At 41.9% G+C, this 20,702-nt stretch overlaps 1 protein-coding gene across 2 annotated transcripts in view; it reads right to left on the bottom strand.

Annotated features, from left to right (window-relative positions):
- The window catches only part of TNNT2 (troponin T2, cardiac type), a 37,653-nt gene extending 18,586 nt beyond the window's left edge, over positions 1-19,067 (bottom strand). Inside the window, exons 1-6 of one of the 2 annotated variants that reach the window (XM_089514328.1) lie at positions 19,046-19,067; positions 13,379-13,444; positions 11,537-11,569; positions 6,859-6,880; positions 2,134-2,194; positions 1,891-2,007 (exon numbers count right to left, since the gene is read on the bottom strand). In XM_089514328.1, the coding sequence (XP_089370454.1) occupies positions 1,891-2,007; positions 2,134-2,187 (171 nt within the window). In that variant the 5' untranslated portion in view covers positions 2,188-2,194; positions 6,859-6,880; positions 11,537-11,569; positions 13,379-13,444; positions 19,046-19,067. The remainder of the gene's footprint in view (positions 1-1,890; positions 2,008-2,133; positions 2,195-6,858; positions 6,881-11,536; positions 11,570-13,378; positions 13,445-19,045) is intronic. The other variant, XM_089514327.1, reaches the window with a different exon arrangement.
- Between the last annotated feature and the right edge of the window lie 1,635 nt (positions 19,068-20,702).

Here is a 20,702-nt window from a genome sequence, read left to right as displayed (position 1 = left end):
GTCCTTCTGCTCTGAACTCCAAAATGCAACCTCAGGCTGCCAGGATTTGACTTGCTGTCAAAAGTCTTGGCCTGAGATATTTTGACAGCTAAACAAGAGAATCCAAATGGTGCCTCCCAACAGTAAAAACAGAATGCTACATCTACAATCCTAAACCTACTTAGTACATTGTAGTCAATGGAAGCTAACTATTCATAGGAGTGCAATGTTAATAGGTAACTATGAAGAAGGGCTGACCTGAGTAAGGCTTCCATGACCTGAGTAAGGCCAGCCAACCACAGCCTTCAGAATAATGTACAGATAGCTATGGGAGGAGAAACATAAAACCAGAAACTTGTCTGTCAAACAGTCAGGCAGCAGTGGAGATAAGAACTTCAATTTGACAGGAACCAAGAGTGTGGAAAGAGTTCTGGTATAAGTGTTTTAACTCAAGTGCTGTGTGTATGTTTGGAGCCAACATAATGCTGGATGTTTAACTTACTTGTTATACAATAAATCTTTACTGTTTTATTTTCTACATCTCTGACTGGATACATATGCATTTAAAAATTAAAGAGGTTCAGTTAGGTCACACATTACCAAACTGAACTGAACAATAAACAGTACAGTGGCCACCTTGAGCCCCCGAGTACTAAATCCAGGGAGGGAGTGTAAGTGTAAAGGGCAATTTGAGTGATAGGTGTCCAATAGCAATAGCGACTACATTTCTACACCAGTTATCAGTGCACTTAAGCACTCCCTATGTGGTTATACAATGTGTAAGCTAATTGCCCCAACAAGCTGATTACTCAGGATGCCAGGCTGAATCAACCCTGAGCCCCTGGCTGGTATTGACCTCACAGCCTTGTGGTTTGTGAGTGAGTGGCCACAGTAAAAGCATTCAACCACTGCACCACCAAGGATTGTCCAAGAGCTGACATGATGGGGTGAAGGTGGAGAAGGGATCCATCACTGCAACTGAACACTTTCTTCTCTTTTAGTGATCCACCAATTTTTTGCTGCCTGCAAAATTTGTGAAGTGGGAGGGCTAGCTCTGGCCATTCATAATTTCTCAGTTCTCACCCTCTAACAGAAACAAAGTATTATTTGTGGGGCAGATTGATTTGGAAATAAAACATATAGAGACACAAGATCAAAAAGAAGAAAAGAAGACATCTTTTTTCCAGAATTAAAAATCTTCAAAAATTATGGCTTTTACATCTGGGTTCAACAAGCATGCCACTTAAACATGATCCTGTTTTCACAAAGGGCATTTTTTCCAGTAGACTAGAGAAAACCTGCCAGCGAAGACAAAAACAATCACTAAAAGGCAAATTTATCTGATACAGAGTGTCCAAAGTTGTATGCACATTTCTGAAGGGGGAAATTGCTTGTCATAATCAAAACACATTGAACAGGATCCAGACTTCTTCATGCTTTGAATAAGCCCATTTAGATTAATAGGACAAGTAAATCATACTCAAGTAAAACAATATTAGGAGAGAGATAGGATATATATGGATAATATCAATCAATCAGGTAAACATTAAATTGCAAGTGACAGTTGAGGCACATATCTCCCAATGAGGGTGGAAAATATTAATCACATAGAAAATACATTCTGACTGATTCTAACACCACAACCATAAGATTCATAGAGCTGACTTCGATGATATCTCTGAAAGCCAACCTTGACAGGGTTTTGTTTTGAGATTTTTTTTTGGTGGGGGGGGGTTGTTTTGTTTTTGTTGTTTTGAACATTAATGGCTCATAACTGGCCACAGAACAATTACACTACTATTGTAGCAATATACCAGCCTATTGGGGGACTAGACCTATATCCTGATAGGAAAACTGGATCTTGCCATCATAAATGTGCCTGGGTAAGTGATGTACAGCAATTTGACATACAATTCTGTCCTTGAGGAATATCAGCTCTTCCTCCTCTTTCTTCCTGCTTTCAAAATGGGCCTCAATCAGGGCTTGTAGCTCATTCAGATCCTTCTCCATTCGCTTGCGGTGAATGTCCTACAAGACAAAAAACACATGGCCAAAGTATGGTATTATTGTACAACATCAAAAGCAAATCAACCTACCTATGAATATGAAGAAATGAAGACTTGGTTTACTGGGGTGGCAGTAGTTAATACTCACATCAAAGTCTACTCTCTCCCCATCAGGGATTTTTGGAGGCACCAGATTTGGCATAAAGAGTCTGAAATTAGTGGGGAAATGAAAAGGTAACACATTGGTATTACAGCACATAATGTCTGTTTCAGCTCATCTCTTTTTATAAGCCCAAGAGCTGATTGACATTATCTCTGTTTTCACAGCAGACTCATACATAAAGTCATTCTTAATCCAACTAATTTCGTAGAGCTTGTTTCTAAGTTTCAATCCAAAGTGATCAAGACAATGGCTGGGATCCTGTTCGGCATTCATGATGCTGTAAGCTAGACTTAGGAAATTTTTCTATTCACATTTGGAGTTGTGGCGCCACTGCTATAATTGCAAATGCTACCCAACTCAACCTTAAAAAGCCAAGTAGCCACACCAGCTGAAAGAATTATGTGGTCCTGGTGAGTTGGGTGCTCATATAGCCTCCTCCTGACAATAAGCCATGGTGTAAGGAGCAATTGCAATAGGACTTCTATGTTTTTATTTTGCATAGCTTTAAAAATAATTGGAGAGAATTCAGTTATACAGTCCCTTGACTGAGATATCACAGGAATAGTTTGACCATATAATTAGATGTCTGCATAGATCAAATCAGAGGAAGCCAGTATATCCATTACTAGGGAACCAACAAATCTCTTGCTTCTATGGCCATTCCATCCAGGTGCTGGACCATATTACAATATTCCAGCACTGGGGACATCTCCTATACAACTGGAAGCAGCTGCAGGAGGAGCCACTGTAAAACTGGGAGTGGATTTACTGCCCTCATGGATTCACTAGTTGGCCCTGCAATTAACACCTGTTCTTTCTAAATAATGGTGGGGTCATTTAAAAAAGAAAAGAAAAGAAAATACAAAAACAAAATTATAATACTAATCTCATGAATTCTTCAATGCCTAGAGTGAACAATTTAATCATAATAACAGCAGCAACAACAGCAATGACACTGAATATACATCCATATGCCCAATGGTCTAATTCCTAGATAGCAGCATCAAGAGGTCATTATCTCATCCTTTTTTAAAAAAAAAATAGCATTTGTGGGTGCAATCTTTTTTAGGAAACAGAGAAGACTCTCTATTACATATAAAATGAAAAGCAAACTAAACACAAATACACAAAAGTAAAAAATAAAAACAGAAGAGGGTGCTAAACTTACCATAACAAGTCTCAAAACTCACGAGGCACATTTTATTTAAACCACTTGTCAATGTGAATGTAGCTCCAAGCCAAAGGAACAATTTATAGCTCATTGGAGGGCGCCATATGGAATGTCATCATGGTCACTGGGCTTTTAACAATGGCCACACCTGTCACTGTGGTCTTATTTTTCTTTACTCAGCTTATATGAGCCACTGAGCAGCTGTAACAACTTCATATCTGGGCATGCCGGAGGGGGAATGTTATGCTTGAGATAGTATCATATCTGTTTTCTAGTCCCTACAGCCTGTCATGTTTCCCAGAGTCTCTCTAGTTGCAACCCGTAAATGTACAGTCTACATTTTTGCTACCCAGACAGATCCTTTGTACGAGGATTTTAAGATATTTTAAGATATTTTCGAAGACTGTATGAGCAGTGCAATTCTAGCTCTCTAGATAGATAGCTTTGCTCATATATATATATATATATATATATGAATGAAGAGCTTTGTAATGCTCCATGTAACCTACTCCCAAGTAATTGCATGCAGCAGAAGTGGGAAACCTATGGCTTTCCAGATCTTGCTGTACCCCATATTCCATCAGCTTCAACAAGCAGGGTCAGGGATGAGGGGAACTAGAGTCCATGAATATCTAGTGGGCCACAGCTATCCCCCCTCAGGATGTAGAGTTACAGCCTTACAGCCTGTGTATCTGCCCAGGAGTCTTATAGAATTCAATGGGGCTTCTCAGTCAGCTAGTATGGGATGCTCTCTTTTCATTGTTGTGTTATTGCTAGAGATTTTTAAAAATACTGGTAAAAAAACAATAACACACAGTAGTTTCAGGCAAACTGTGAAAAACGTTTAACTGAAAACTGTATTTCAGGAAGCCTATAATATATTGTACTTTGCCTTCTCCTTAGATTATGGTTACCAAAGTCAGGATGGTGACTGAAGTGTCTGTTCAGCTTTCTGGATGGTGTTAGGGCAAATCACAATTTCCCATGCTAATCCCACTTTGGGAGAAAGGCAGGATACTCTGTGTGTGTGTGTGTGTTTCTTCCCAGAAAATCTGTGTGACAATTTTTTTTGCTTTGTCCTGGGGGGGGGGGGGGAGATAGAACAGAAATATAACAATAGTATACCATAACGGTAAGCTTTTTATAATTTTTTCCCCTGAGATCTGAAAATCCATGAGAGATCAGAGTTTTAGTTATAGTCACCAAAGACACTTTAGACTGAAGATAATATGCAGAGATGACTGTATACACAATTGGTGTTTGCAGCTCTGCAATCTGGTCCCCACATCTGGGACCCACTTCTGCCTTTCTCAGGACCAGTCTCACCTGACTGATATATTTGCAACAGAAAATGATCAGGAAGAATTACTTTCTGCAACCTGGATATGCAATTTTTGTGTGTGTGCCTTCAAATCATTTCCAGTTCATTGGAACCATAAGGCAATGCTATCATAGAGTTTTCTTGGCTGAGACTAAGGAGATTATCGCACTGCGTTCTGAGACCATTCTCATCACGTGATGAGAACGGAACGCATTTGAGTATACCGCACGTATGTGTTCCAATCGGGTTCTCAGAACGTTTAAATGTGTTCCAAATGTGTTCCAGGAGGGTACAGATATGAATGTGTTCCCAGAGAGCTGAAACGTGATGAGAACGTTCCAACAGAGGTGTGTGCGATATTCTTATCTGTTCTCAAATCCGTTCTCTCATTCCTCCGTCTCCTGATTGGCTAAAAGAATGACAGGCAGGGAGGGAGGCAGGCAGGCGAGCGACTGCAGTGAGGGAAGGTGTGTGTGTGTGAGGGGGGAAAGAAGGAGGGAGGGAAGGGAGGAAAGTTGGGACAAGTGAGAGAAGAGGAAAGAAGGGAAAGAGAGAGAAAGAGAGAGGGAAACAGGGGGGCCAGAGCAGAGAGCAAGAGGGAGAGGGTCTGGCTGCTTCTGCGGGGGCCTCTAGTGTTATGTCCAGCGGGGCTCCTGTGCTGGCAGCCTGCAGGAGGCAAGGATGGCAGGGATGCCCAGGACCTTCTCCTCCTTCCCTCCAGGAAGGAACCCACAAAAGCTCCTCTGTTTGGAGCAACACACAAAAGCAAGCAAACAACTCCCAGAATTCCATAGCAAAGAGCCAGACAAGAATTAAAGCGGGGAGGGAAGCTCACAGGCCCCACCTGGAATATTGTGTCCAGTTCTGGGCACCACAATTCAAAAAGGAGCGTGTCCAAAGGAGGGCGACTAAAATGGTGAAAGGTCTGGAAACCATGCCCTACAAGGAACGACTTAGGGAGCTGGAGATGTTTAGCCTGGAGAAGAGAAGATTAAGAGGTGATATGATAGCCCTGTTTAAATATTTGAAGGGATGTCACATTGATGAGGGAGCAAGCTTGTTTTCTGCTGCTCCAGAGACTAGGACCCGGAGCAATGGATGCAAGCTCCAGGAAAAGAGATCCCACTTCAATATTAGGAGGAACTTCCTGAGAGTAAGGGCTGTTCGACAGTGGAACACACTCTTTCCTCAGAGTGTAGTGGAGTCTCCTTCCTTGGAGGTCTTTAAGCAGAGGCTGGATGGCCATCTGTTGGGGATGCTTTGATTGTGATTTCCTGCATGGCAGAATGGGGTTGGACTGGATGGCCCTTGTGGTCTCTTCCAACTCTATGATTCTATGATTCTATGAAGGCACACATTACATGCGCACACACACAGGAGGCAAAAGGCTGACAAGCAGCCAAAATGGAGAATTGGGATGACAGCAGAGGACTCTTCTTTTCTAACCGGTTTAAAGAGCTGCTATGGCTGCCGGGGCTCTGCCCTTGGCCCAGTCCCCTTCCTGGCAACTTGCTTTTCTTCGGCTTGAAGAGACCTGCATGGAGCTCCTCCTTCTTCCCAGCCTTGCAAAGGAGGTTTGGGATGTAACTTGCAAGGCTCATCTCTCCTCATTTCTCTTTCTCCCTGCCTTCCTCCCGATCCCTCCTTCTTCCCTCCCTTCCCTCCCTCCTCCTTTCCCCCCTCTCTCTCTCACACACACACCCCTTCCCTCACTGCAGTCGCTCGCCTGCCTGCTTCACTGCCTCCCTGCCTGTCATTCTTTCAGCCAATCAGGAGACGGAGGCGGCCTTGGTGGAATATGTTCTCGGAACGGTTTCAGGAATCGCTGTGCGGTAAAATGCAGTTCTGATCACGTTCTGATCACGTTCTAGTTTACTAATGCAGTAATATCTGTTCCAGGAACGTTCTCATCACGTGATGATAGGAACGTTCTCAGAACACAGTGCGATAATCTCCTAAGAGAGTGTGACTTCCCCAATGTCACCCAGTGGATTTCAGTGGCCAAGTGACCAGGACCTGGTCTCCAGCTTGATAACTGATAATTATGGTTTAATGTGATTTGATAGATTCACCATAGGATCCCTGTAACTAGTAGACACACAACAACAATGTTTGAACTTACCATCTCTTCTTTCTCTTCCTCACAACAGCTTGTACTTCAGCAACTACACTTATACTATAACATAAATCCAAAGGTATAGAATATATGTTTACTTACTTGGGCTTGGGTTTAGACTCTCCTGGAAAAAATCAAAAGAACATTTCAGAAGATAAAACAAATATATCTCTTTGTTTTCTCTGTGGATAAATTGTAGAGACAGAACCTCCTACTTAAGGTGGTAATGGACTGGATGAGGAAAAACAGACTAAAGCTGAATACAGAAAAGACATGGGGACTTACAATAGGGGCCCCTAACACAGGTACTGAGCTATATCAACTGGTCCTGAACGGGGTCACACTCCCTGTAAAGGACTGTGTTCATATCTTGGGAGTGCTCATAGATTTGTCACTTCAGATGACAAATCAGATAAATGTGATGGTCAGGAGCACTTGTTATTAGCTTCAGCTGATATGCCAGCTGTGTCCTTTCCTGGAACCAGTGAACCTGTAAACTGTAGAAGTGCTGGTAACCTCACAACTCGACTCCTGCAATGCACTCTACATGGGGCTACCCTCGTGCCTAGTCCAGAAACTGCAATTAGTACAAAATATGGCAGCCAGATTGGTCACCAGTAAAACTAAATGTGACCATTTAACACCTTTTTTAAAATCCCTCCACTGGCTGCCCATTAGTTTCCGGGTACAGTACAAAGTGTTGGTTATGACCTTTAAAGCCCTTCATGGCCTGAGTCCAACCTATTTGCAGGATCGCCTTCTTCCATACAATCCACCCCGCAAATTGAGATCCTCTGGGGAAAATTTACTGCAGCCAAAGAAAACCAGCCTTGCTGCTGTTACCCAGAGGACCTTTTCCTCAGCTGCTCCCACATTATGGAATAGCCTGTCAGAAGAGATCTGTCATATTACCAGCCTTGACATCTTTTAAAAATCTGTCAAGATGGACCTCTTCTGACAGTCCTTTCCTGAATAGCAAACTTGGTCACCCACTGAAATGGACCATCACATTGGATATTCTCCCCATCTCTTCCCTTCATTGACTGTTTTAATGATTATTGTAATTTATTATTATAATGTGGGGATTTTATATGTTAAAGGGAGGGATGGATTAGTTTTTAGGATTATTTTGTATTGTAGGTATTTTATCTGTTTGCTTTGTAAGCCACTTTGATCCTGGTAGAGAAGTGACATATAAATAAAATTTATTATTATTATTACTTTCCCATTGACTCCATTAAAGACTATCCTTATTTTATGAGGGGAAATGGTTTTGGTTTCCAATTTCTACTGCAGCTTTTAAATTATTGTTCATAACTTTTAGAGTCAATTGTATAGTGTGTGCTTCTTTCTTATGTTTATTATTCATCTTTTCCTTCATACAAGATACTTCACTGAACTGGAATAGAATGGAATATTCTTTGGTGTTATTCTGGGCTGAACTGTGTCTCCCAGTTTCTTAAAGCAATGACAGGTGGCTGTGAGATGGGGTGGGGATCACCAGTGGCATCACTAGGGAGGTGCGGTTAGTGCAGACTGCTCTGGGTGTGTATACCTGGTGGAGTGGTACCCTGAATGTGGGCCAACGCTAACAAAAAGAATTTCAACACGGAGAAATGTAAGGTACTGCACTTAGGGCGGAAAAAATGAAATGCACAGATATAGGATGGGTGACAACTGGCTGAACAAGACTACATGTGAAAGGGATCTAGGAGTCCAAGTAGACCACAAGTTAAACATGAGTCAACAGTGTGATGTGGCAGCTAACAAGGCCAATGTGATTTTAGGCTGCATCAATAGAAGTATAGTGTCTAGATCAAGGGAAGTAATAGTGCCACTATATTCTGCTTTGGTCAGGCCCCGCCTGGAATATTGTGTCCAGTTCTGGGCACCACAATTTTAAAAGGATGTGGAGAAACTGGAGCGGGTCCAAAGGAGGGCGACTAAAATGGTGAAGGGTCTGGAAACCATGCCCTATGAAGAACGACTTAGGGAACTGGGGATGTTTAGCCTGGAGAAGAGAAGGTTAAGAGGTGATATGATAGCCCTATTTAAATATTTGAAGGGATGTCATATTCAGGAGGGAGCAATCTTGCTTTCTGCTGCTCCAGCAACTAGGACCTGGAACAATGGATGCAATCTCCAGGAACAGAGATTCCACCTCAACACTAGGAAGACCTTCCTGACAGTAAGGGCTGTTCGACAGTGGAGCAAACTCGGAGTGTAGTGGAATCTCCCTCCTTGGAGGTCTTTAAACAGAGGCTGGATGGCCATCTGTGAGGTATGCTTTGATTGAGATTTCCTGCACGGCATGGGGTTACACTGGATAGCCCTTGTGGTCTCTTCCAACTCTATTATTCTATGATTCTATGACCTCAAAATCCCAGGTCAACTTATTTAAGCATCAGTGTATAATGTAATAGCAGCTCTTTCAGATTTCCCCATGCAGTCGGGAGAGAGTTTCGTTTTCTCTTGAACCAAGCAAAAAGAGTCCTGGGTGATTGATTGCTGTTAAGCAAACAGAGTCCCTCTCCCACTTCTGTCTGGGGAGTCAAGGGTAAAACCAAACTTGAAACACTGAAGCAAAAAGTCTCAATTAGAGTCCCTCTTGCTGTATGCACACATTACACACACTTACGCACACATTACACACACTGAAGGAGCCTCCAAGTTTTAGCCTCAATTTATCCACAGGTCATGGCAAAATCCATAATGCTGGTCCCAAAACCTGCCCTGGACTTATACATGAGGTTGACTTATAGTCTAGTATATACAGTAAACATCTCTATTCTCTTTGTCAGTAGCAGTGACTTAGCACCAAAGAACCTTTCCTTATATTATGTTTTTTTAAATCTTGTTGCTGGAATTGATTAGATGGTAGAGAGAAGGCCTTTTACCTCCCAACAGGGCTTTCCTTGAATTTTCATGCATATAATTAACTGTGTTATGTCTGGAACAGGATCAGTTCTGGAGCAGTTGAATAGGCAGGGATGGTGATGATGGTGGTGGTGGTGATGATGATCTGCAACTAACTCAGTGATGAATGCACTGACTAGGGTTGTATTCCAGAAATATCTAGGAAGCCACAGATTTTCTTTCTCTGTTTTACACTGATTACACAAGGTAGGCATGCCATGCCTATTATTACCTCCACTTCACAGAGAAAAAAATCCCCAATTCAGAAAAATGTTTTAGGAGTTTGACATCACTGGATTTTTAATTCTGAGATGAGATGATTCTAAGTATATAAATCTTTCCGAGCAAAGTGCAGCCCTCCAGATGATTCTGAATTGCAATGCCCATCAGCCATGGCCAGCAAAGCCCATGGAGGGGAATGTTGGTAGTTGCTGTTTAGCTATCTCCACTTTGATATAAACCCATGCCTCTGTATGCACCCACTCTATGATGCTCTGTTAATAATAATAATAGTAATAATAATAATAAATATTTATTTATATCCTGCCTCTTCCGCTTTGAGGATCGAGGTGGGTAACAGCAAAGTTAATACAGTACAATACCCTTCCCACAAGGCATCTGACTCCATCCTTGCCTCTGAAGGGGAGAGAAAGGAACTGAACCCTTCCCACAAGGCATCTGACTCCATCCTTGCCTCTGAGGGAGAGAGAAAGGAACTGAACCCTTCCCACAAGGCATCTGACTCCATCTTGGCCTCTGAGGGGGAGAGAGGGTGGGCCAATGCCATCAGGCCTATCCTTAAGATACAGAGCCCTCCATCTGTTCATCTGCCTTGGTCCAGGCCTCAGAGGGAGAGAAGAATGCTGGACCTGATCCTCCCCCCCATTCCATTCTCCTTTTGTGTCGTGTCTTCTTAGAGTGTAAACATGAAGGCAGGGAACCATCTAATTAAATGATTTTATGTACAGTGCTGTGTAAATTTACAGCGCTATATAAATAAAGCTTAATAATAATAATAATAAATACTCTGTTCTATGTATATATTCACACATTTTCTGCCCTTCCAGTAGGGCAAGAATCTGGTTTCATTTCATTTTAGCAAAATTCACAAATTTCTCCATTCTCAAGATTGGGGGGGGGGGGGGGGAGAAGTTTTTAAAACTCCTACGTAAAAGAAAATTAAGATGACAGGTTTCTCCTTCCCTACTTTCCACTGTTCTTTTTACTCACTCATTGAGGTTTCTTGTGGCAAATAACAAACAATCCTTTTTCTCACTCCAGACATCACTTTTTCCATCTGCAATGGGTTTGCTTCTTACTTCTTCTATAATGGGCTGACTTGTCATGCTTTCCAACCAGAAATTAGAGTAATTGCTTTTTTGGACTACAGATTGCAGAATCCCTTAATCAGCATAGTCACTAGCCATTGCAGTTACAGAATTCTTGGAACTGTAGTCTACAAAATAACTTTTCTAATGCCCAGTACAGATGGGCCTTTTGTGATGCCCTTGTCACGTGCTAGGGTTGCCTGGGGGTGGAGTGCCCACATGCCCCGCAACCCTCACACATGACGAGGGCAAAACAATGGCTGTGCCCTGTATACATGTTTACCCCATTGTTTACCCCGGCTGCGGGGTAAAAAGAACCTGCTTTTCACAGGTTCTTTTTCCTCCGCAGGGAAGCCATGCAGTTTGACAGCTGCATCTTCCCTGCGGAGGAAAAACAGGTGCCGGCAGGCCTCCCTTTTGGGGAGGTCTGTACCACGCCTATGTTATTGGTAATCCTGATGGACAAGAATAGAATCAATCCAAAATGAGTTTTCATATATTGACCCTGATAGACATAGCATCCCCTCTTCTTTTACCTTCTTCTGGTTCTTTAGCTTGCTCTTCTTGTTCTATTTTAAAAGAAGTGCAAAGAAATTTGATTAGAGTTTTGCCACATAGGCGAAGTTGTATCTAGAATACCCGCTCCCTCCTAATACACTTTATTTCCTCTAAGCTGTGTCTGATATCATTCCTAGCATGCTTCATAGTTCGCTCACTCATTGCTGGGAAGGTTTACATTGCTGTCATTCTGGTATCTGGCAACTAGCGAAAGCAGTGTCATCCCCCCCTCCTAATTTTTTACAACACCAGTGTCTACAGGACAGAGGATGGTGTGATCACAGGGTTATGAGCACGAGAGCACTTGGCTGCACCAAAGGAATAAATTTATTCAGTAAAATCAGCAAGCGTGGATAGATGATTTTTGAAACATCACCTAATACTTGTTATTGCCTCTGTAAACAGTGCTGGTTTCCCCCCTTTGACTGGACAAGAAAAGCATAAAAAGAATGCTAGCTGTTTTGATTCCTTTTTTCCACAGGGGAAAAAAGGTTTTTGTGGCTGGGCGGGGGAGATATTCCTAAAAGCAAGGATCTTCTTGTAAGAAGATCTTGGAGAAGAAGGATGCCATCTAGGGAGAGGAAAGAGTTTCTGTCAAATGAACAGCTACTCTTTCACCAAATACATATTATCATTGCATACCTCTTATCCTCCCTACGGCTGTGCTACTACACAGTCTGGTAAAATGGAATGAAAGGGAATGCAGAGAGGAGCAGACAGACACATGCAAATGGAAATGTGAGACATGATTAAATAAGAAGTTACTCAGGAAACATAGACACTGTACAGACGACAAAAAATATATACTTTTTTTTTCATTTGTACTTTCTTATACTCACTCCCTCACACCAAAATAACAAAAACAAAACCTACAACTCTGTTCCTATTACTGCTTGACAAAAATACAGTTGAATGTTACAATTTACTTCATTTATTAGGTTCAGAGTTCAACTAGAAAAGCCACACCATCATAATATGTTTGGCATCCTGTTCATTATTAACAATATCATAAGCTAGACTTAAAGGTAAAGGTAAAGGTTTCCCTTGACATGAATGTCTAGACATGACTAACTGTAAGGGACTGTGTTCATCTCTGTTACTAAGCCGAAGAGACAGTGTTGTCTGACAACTCTGTGGTCAAGTGGCCAGAATGACTGCACTGAATTATGTTACCTTCCCACTGAAACGGTACCTATTTATCTACTTGCATTTGCATGCTTTTGAACTGCTAGGTTGGTAAAAGCTGGGAATAGTGACGGGAGCTCACCCCATCACATGACACTTGGTCCTCAAATTGCTGACCTTTCAACCTCATGATCTTCAAAATTGATCTCTTAACCACTCAGCCCCCATGTCCTCAATCTAGACTTACAAACACTTAAATTTTGTAATTCACACTTATAACCATGGTGCCATTGTCATGACTGCAAATGCCACACCCAAGCCCACCTTAGAAGCAAAGCAGCCACACCAAATAAGGAGCTCTGAAGCATTGGCAAGTAGGGTGCTGTAGGAAAATGCATCCAGCCCATTCCCACAAGCAAACTCCAGTGTGATGAGCATGGGTTTTGTAGTAACTGCTTATCATATCACAGTGTGCTGATGATGCAGGGCTGATTGCATCAGCCTTCAGCAAAATACTGACCAGCATCTCAGAACTCCTTCACTGGTGTGGTCGCTTGGCTTTTCAGGTGGGTTTGGGGATGGGTTTAAATGGGGAGATCAATCATAGCTGCACCATAATCACTATGTCTCCCATGTCTGATCTTGGCCTATACTTTTATAAGCTATATCTGGCTATCTAGAACATCAATACATGCCTTCAGTTGTGGCTTCTTCTCCATCTTCTTTGACTTCCTCTGCTTGTTCTTCTTGTTCTTCTTGTTCTGTGAGATAAAGTAACACGACATTAAGATCAGAAGATTTCACTTGTGGGACCAAAACATTTTTTTTATCTGAGATTATGAAACTGAGCCATTGAGATGCTACCAAAAGAAGAGAAGAAGATGGGAGGGATAGAACATAGCTAAATAATGACAATACTGATTGCTCAGGACAGCCATTTTAAACTGAACACACTATGGTCAGTTTAATTATAGTTAATGATATTTCCAGGTATGTTGGGCTCAGTGGGCGGTCGGACTTTGAAATAGGTTCTATCTCTTTTCAATATGACAAATAACAAATATGGAGGCAGATACTCTAACTCCAGGTGCCACTTTTCAAGTCCATTTCAATAGCATTTAAATACAGTTGTTAAGGGTAAAAAATAAAAAAGAGGAGAGACAGAATGATCTGAATATTGCAGGGCATCCTCATTGTGAAATTGTAAGGTACTGCACTTATTTATTTATTTGCCTGCTTACTTATTTAAGGACAGAAAGAATACTTGCATTTTTCCACTCATACTTGATCTCCATAAAAAATGTCAAAGACCTGCAAGATTTTTTGCCCTGGTACAAAACTGGAAAGGGTAGTGCGCTTTTGTCAGTAGAAGCAATAAAAGAAAAGGAGTTTGTTGTTTTGCAAACAGGAGGTTATGTATGAAGAAAAACTGTCTTTGCCAAAGAAGTCTCAATATTTGAATTTTTTAAAAAAAGAACAAACAAAATCTCTATGTATCTCATCTAGCAGAAAACTAAATGAAGACTTATAACCCTAACGGGGAAATGGAACAATTTTTTTCTACCTGTTTTTAATACTAGAACTCAAGGTTACCCTCAGAAGCTGAAAAAGCATGTTTTCCTATAATATTCAGTTGACTTATCAGATATGAGGCCTACTAAATGAGGCAACTTTAAGAGGGAGTTAAAAAAAATCATAGTGAAAAACTTCATCAAGATCCATTACCCAAGATGACTAAAAATGGTCTCCAGAGTCACCATGGTACTGCACACCAGTCACTGGAAAGGGGCTTCTGGTGGTGGGATGCTGGACTAAAGAGGCCATTGGTCTCATGTAGCACATTTTAAAAAATGCATGAATGTGGTTTCCCCTTCCATTCCATATACAAAAGCACAAAGAACATCCAGCTTTTGCCAAAGGAAAGGGCCTTTTCTGCCAAAAATCCTTTTAAGTTCAAGAGTGAAAGATATTGAATGGGAGTGGCAGCTTCAACAATGTTACGAAGAAAATATCTGGTAAATATCAGTCATGGATATTTTTTTTTTACTTGTACACTGAATACGGCCTAAAATATCGAAGCCAAGAATAGCTTACTGGAATAATATCTTCTTGAACTATAATCCGGAATATAAATGTTATATCATTACTGAAGAAGACATTCGAGTCAGAATAGCCACATAAACTCCGGAGGTAACCATCTTGCTACCAGAGATTACTTGTTATATGCTACCACCCTGATTATCTACAGTTTTGAAATACCAATCCAGCAAAATCTTAGCAAGGAGAGTATTATCAATTTATGTTGATTTAAAATTAATTAATTAGACATATATATTGATTTAGAAATGTTATAGCATTGCTGGATTTATTTACAGTGGTACTTAGTGATTTATAGTACACCTACCAGTTGTGGGTTTTTTTCTCCTATTTTTGTCTAGTTACGGTTTAAGCCTCCTGTTTCATGAAGACAATGTCTGCCAAATAACCTGAGGACAGCAGGCTAGTTTATGGACTGGCCCTGTAGCACACACATCTCTGACTTCCAACAGACAGAAATGACCAGGAAGCTCAGGAGAGTTCACTGGGTGGCTGCCACTGCTGTCCCACAACATCTACCACCTGAGATGCTTGCCTCAATTTGCTTAATGATAGGGCCAGCCCACAGTTACCATTAAGCAAGATATATGATGCTTAGCCTTCAAATTTTCACAGATGAATACTGGGATATACAGTACATGTCAAGCAACATCAGAATGTGGTCAAAATGGCAAAAGGTATTAAAGAGGAAGAACAGACAAGCTAGGGGAAACTGCAGCAATTTGTTTTTGCCAGAGCCTACTGGAAGGAACAAATTTCTGCCCCCTCTTCTGCTCTCTCTTCTGTTGAGTGAATTGAATTCAATATATTTTTGCACTTTAATTTCAGTCTAGTACAATAGAAGTTAGCTGAGGGTGAAAGGGGGAGGGATAGGAGGAGAGAAATGCTGGGACATTTTAAAAGTCGCTGAAAATGTGGTATGACATAGGATTAATTGGAACTATTCCTGACAAACTGGGACAGCTGGAGGGTATGATGATGTTGTCCCTTGTTCAAAGAAGCTTGAAGACCATTTTGGTGGCACATTGAGAATAACCTATTAGAGATCCCTAGTTCATCTTCCCAGGATTTCCTTAGAGGAGGGGATATCTTTCAACTGGTGTAGGCTGACATACAGTACAAACATGTATCTGCTTTTCATGCATGAAAGAATGATGAATATTCCATCTGTGTATCATTGACAAGCAGTGGTAAAGCAAAATGAAAAGAAATGTTCTACTACCGTCTTCCACCTCTATCCATTCTTCTTCTTCTTAACCAGGCCAAGCCAGGGGTAGTGAAAGGGAATAAGTAAAGAAGGTTAGCAAGGGATCACATAAAGCTGTGGTGTCAAGCTACAATAGCTACAGATAGCATGGCTTCCTCAGTCAGTGCTGATCTTTGCTTCACATTTGTGCACATGGCTAGCTTTCTAGTGCTAAGCATTTGTGAAGCCAGGTATTAGCAAAGGCAATAAGATATTAAGGCCTGGAGCATTCAAGAACAATCACATCAGAAGTCACTAATTATGTCTTCATTCAATCACATAAGAGAAATGTGCATTTAAAAATGAAAGATATACTGACTGGCTTCTAGCAAATCTATGCAAACAGCATCATTTACTTTTCCATTTCAAACACTCAGTTCATGATTCTCAGGACCGCTTGGGTCCTGACTTATTCTAATCAACCAAGGCTAGGTTGGCAACTGTCACCCAGAGGATTTTTTCTTCAACAGCCCACATGCTGTGGAACAACCTGCCAGAAGAGGTTTGACAGCTGAATACACTGTCTGAATTTAAAACAGCCCTAAAGACTTCCAGCAGTCCTATCCGGCATTATAACAGAAACAATAAGAGAGATATCCAGTGACTCCATGGACCCCATTAAACAGGATCATTTTGAGTTTGTAAATACTGATGAAGTGGACAAGCTCCTTGGAACTGTAAGGAAGACGACGTGCCCCCTCGATCCTTGCCCATCATGGCTGACCTTTCAGGGAGGAGATGCAATAAAAACATTGCTACAACTTATAATAAATGCATCCTTTCGGGAGGGATTATTCCATCTAATTTGAAACAAGCGATAGTGAAACCGCTTTTAAAGAAACCCTCCCTGGACCCCCTGATTAGAAACAACTACAGACCGGTCTCCCTTTTACCATTCTTGGGCAAAGTGATCGAGAAGGCAGTTGCCTTCCAACTCCAAGCTGTCTTGGATGAAACCGATTATCTGGACCCATTTCAAACTGGCTTCAGAGCGGGACACGGAGTTGAGACTGCCATGGTCACCTTAGTTGATGATCTTCGTCTGGGCATCGACAGGGGAAGTGTGACCCTATTGGTGCTCTTGGAGATCTCAGCAGCCTTCGATACCATAGACCATGGTATCCTTCTGGAACACTTGAGGGAGCTAGGTATTGGGGACACTGCGCTCCAGTGGTTCCAGTCCTACCTCTCGGGTAGATTCCAGATGGTGAGTCTGGGAGATAGCTGTCCTCTAAGAGAGAGCTGACATCTGGCATCCCTCAGGGTGCCATTCTATCCCCCATGCTATTTAAAATTTACATGATGCCCTTTGGGAGAGATCATCCGGAGACACGGGGCGTGGTGTTATCAGTACGCTGATGACACCCAGATTTATCCCTCCATGTCTCCGACTGTTACAGCAACTAAGGATGGCATATCTCCTCTGGATGCCTGCCTAGGGTCAGTAATGGGCTGGATGAGGGAAAACAGACTCAAGCTGAATCCAGAGAAAACGGAGGTACTTGTGATAGGTACCCCAAGTCCAGGGACGGAGATTTGTCAACCTGTCCTGGAGGGGTCACACTTCCCCTAAAAGACAAAGTTCGCAGTGTGGGAGTACTCCTGGACTCATCCCTACAGTTACCATCTCAAGTGGATGCGATCGCCAGGAGTGCTTGGTATCAGCTCCGGCTGATACACCAACTGCGTCCCTTCCTGGGGCAGAGACCTACTGAAAGGACCTTGAAACAGTGGTACACGCACTGGTAATCTCTCATCTTGATTTCTGTAATGCGCTCTACATGGGGCTACCTTTGTACCAAGTTCGGAAGCTTCAGCTAGTTCAAAATGCGGCAGCCAGACTGGTCACTGGAACTTGTAGGTCAGACCACATAACACCGGTTCTAAAATCCCTTCATTGGTTGCCGATTAGCTTCCGGGCGCAATACAAAGTGTTGGTTCTTACCTTCAAAGCCCTACATGGCTTGGGCCCGAGTTACTTGAGGGAATGCCTCTTCCTACATAATCGGCCCCACACTCTCAGAACTTCCGGGAAGGATTTATTAGAACACCCAAAGATAAGACTAACAACAACTGATTGGTCAGCTGGGCGTGCTCTCCGTTACAGTCCCTCCTCAATCCATGGGGAGAGGTGGGTAAGAAATTGTTGTTATTGTTGTTTTATCAACTTATTTTCCCATGTGCTGTTTTTAATTCAGTTTACACTGAAGGAGTCCACTAAAATAATGGTTTAAGTATTCATAGAAAATAACAAGCAAATATCCAGTTATTTGAACTTCAGTTTTCTTAGACTTTTGAAATATTAACATTTCAACCTAAAGAAATACATTTTAACTGCTTTTAAAGCTATTTGGATGAATAAATTTATATTTTACACATTTATTTTTTGTTTTGTTTATTTATTTATACTAAAATAAATCACACACATTTCCCTTCCAAACACTCACCTCATAACTGTTAACATCTATCATAAAACTACTACTGAAATAACTGTCCAAAAGTCAAATAAAAGCAGTAATTAAGCATTTGACGTTGCAGGAGAGTCAGAGGCACATAAGTAAAAGAAGCCTAAATTCATGTGATCAGGAGTTCCACATGCTGGATGCCAATAAAAAGAAGATCTTCTCTTTCTTTACAAACATCCATAGCTCAGACGGCCCCATTAGAAGTTGAACTCACCTGTAGTTACACTGAATGCAGTGTATAGAAACCAACTTGGGAGGTAATTTTTAAAGGGTATGCTGTTCTGGTTTAATAACCCCAGATATTATGGCTTTTCTCATAAACACAGAAGCTTACCTTCTTCAATACAGTCTTCTGTCACAAACCGGAAAAGAAAAGAAAAAAGAAAGAAGACTGTCAGATGTATAATGATTATTTAGATAAATTACTTGAATTGGATCATTTTTGTCTCCTTACCTTCCTGTTCCCTGAAAGGAGAAAAGAAAACAACTTGGTTAAAACAATGGTAGAATTCAAATATGATTTTAATATAGAAATATGTGGTTTATGGACCCACCTGTATATTCTTTTAGGAACAACGAAGCAAGTATTAACTTACAGATAGCTGGCATGTGCAAAGGAAAGGTCCTATCACATCAATATCTAAAGCAAGACCTTTTCTGGCACAAAGGCTTGCAAGTTTAGGAATGAAAAATATTGAATAGAACTGGAGTGCTATCCTGGACCCTACCAATAGGCAGTTCAAATTACTTTAGAAAGTAGAGGCTACAACCTCTCATATTACTAGGATGGGTCTCCTGCCAAAATATTCACTGAAACTGGGTCAAGGTAACTTCACGGCTCATTCATCTTCCCTACATAAAAGTGAAGCAGACACAAGTGATACTTCTGGGTACCACCTGAGTGCCACCCTAGAAAAGCCAGTTGAGGCTGTGGAATGGTCAGTCTCTTGTCCATTCCCCCTTTTGGGGGGAGAAGCTTCAAATAGACTGGTTTCAAAACCCCACAGACTGAGCTAGCCAGACAGGCCAAATTTAGCCCATGGGCCAATACTCCTTTTTTCCACAACTTGACAAAGTAACTGCTTTGGCTATCGCTACAAGAGATTCTGGGAATTGCAGTTCCACCCTTTGGTGGAAAGGGCATTATAAACAAACATTACTATTATCACTGCACTGGGGATTCTGGAGATTCTAGTCTGAAAAGTAACTTTTCCACACTGTGCAGTTCTGAGTTAGTGGTTGCAATGACATAAAATTCTTTTGTTTGACAATCAGTTACAGTATTTTTCCTGAAAAGCCAACATGGCATACCAGTTGAAGTGCTGCAGAGTTTGATTCCCAGCTGGGCCATGAAACCCACTAGGTGACCTTGAGCAAGCTGCACTCTCTCAGCCTTATGGGGAAGGCAATGGCAAAACTCCTCTAAATATATCTTATCAAGAAAGCCCCACGATAGGTTCAAAAATGACTTGAAGGCACACAACAATTTTTTTCTGATCTGAGTCAGTCCAGCAGGAGTCAGTAGTTCCCATACTAGACTAGTCTTTACATGCCATCAGCAAATAGGATGCCTAAACTCCCCGAGACCCTGTCTTCACAGGCCTAATGGACCAACCTCCCCTCTCCCATCTTCTCAGTGGAGGGTATGGACAACACAGAGTCCAATCCCAAGTCTGATACAGAAACAACCCAGATGATGTCCACCCTGTTCAGTGCAAACCGGGGGTATACCCCTTTTATAACCCTTTTTAAATGTCCCTGTTTGCTCTGGATTTTCCTAGAAGATGTGGAGCCCTCCATTGTGATGCCAGGTGGCTGTTTAAAATGCATTCTGCTCTGCCTTCTGGGACCACCACCACTGCTGTACATCCCTCGCTCAGAACAAGGTGCCCAGCCAAGTGATTGAGGCTGGGTGCCTTGTTCTGACCTCAGAGCAGCAGATGCATGGCAGCAGTGGCAGAGCTGGGTGGCAAAATGGGACACGTGTGCAAATAGCCCCCCCCACCATCACAGCAAAGGGCCCCAGGTAAAGGTAAGGCCAGCTCCCAGCATATCCTGGCCCATGCAAAAAGCACCTTACTTTTGCCAACCCATTCAATCATTAGCAAAAGGAAAGTTTTGATCAGGTGGAAGAAAATCCCATTCCATCAGCACCAGATGGTAGCTTTACCCCAGATTCAGCCTTGATAGCTGCAGTGGTTATGCTGGAGG

Source organism: Sceloporus occidentalis, unplaced genomic scaffold (assembly GCF_023333645.1).
Source record: "Sceloporus occidentalis isolate IW3139 unplaced genomic scaffold, rSceOcc1.0.p SCAF_3, whole genome shotgun sequence".
In the NCBI taxonomy this organism is placed as follows: domain Eukaryota; kingdom Metazoa; phylum Chordata; class Lepidosauria; order Squamata; family Phrynosomatidae; genus Sceloporus; species Sceloporus occidentalis.
The sequence above is the reverse complement of the archived record's forward strand: the minus strand, read 5'-3'. Positions and strand labels throughout refer to the sequence as shown.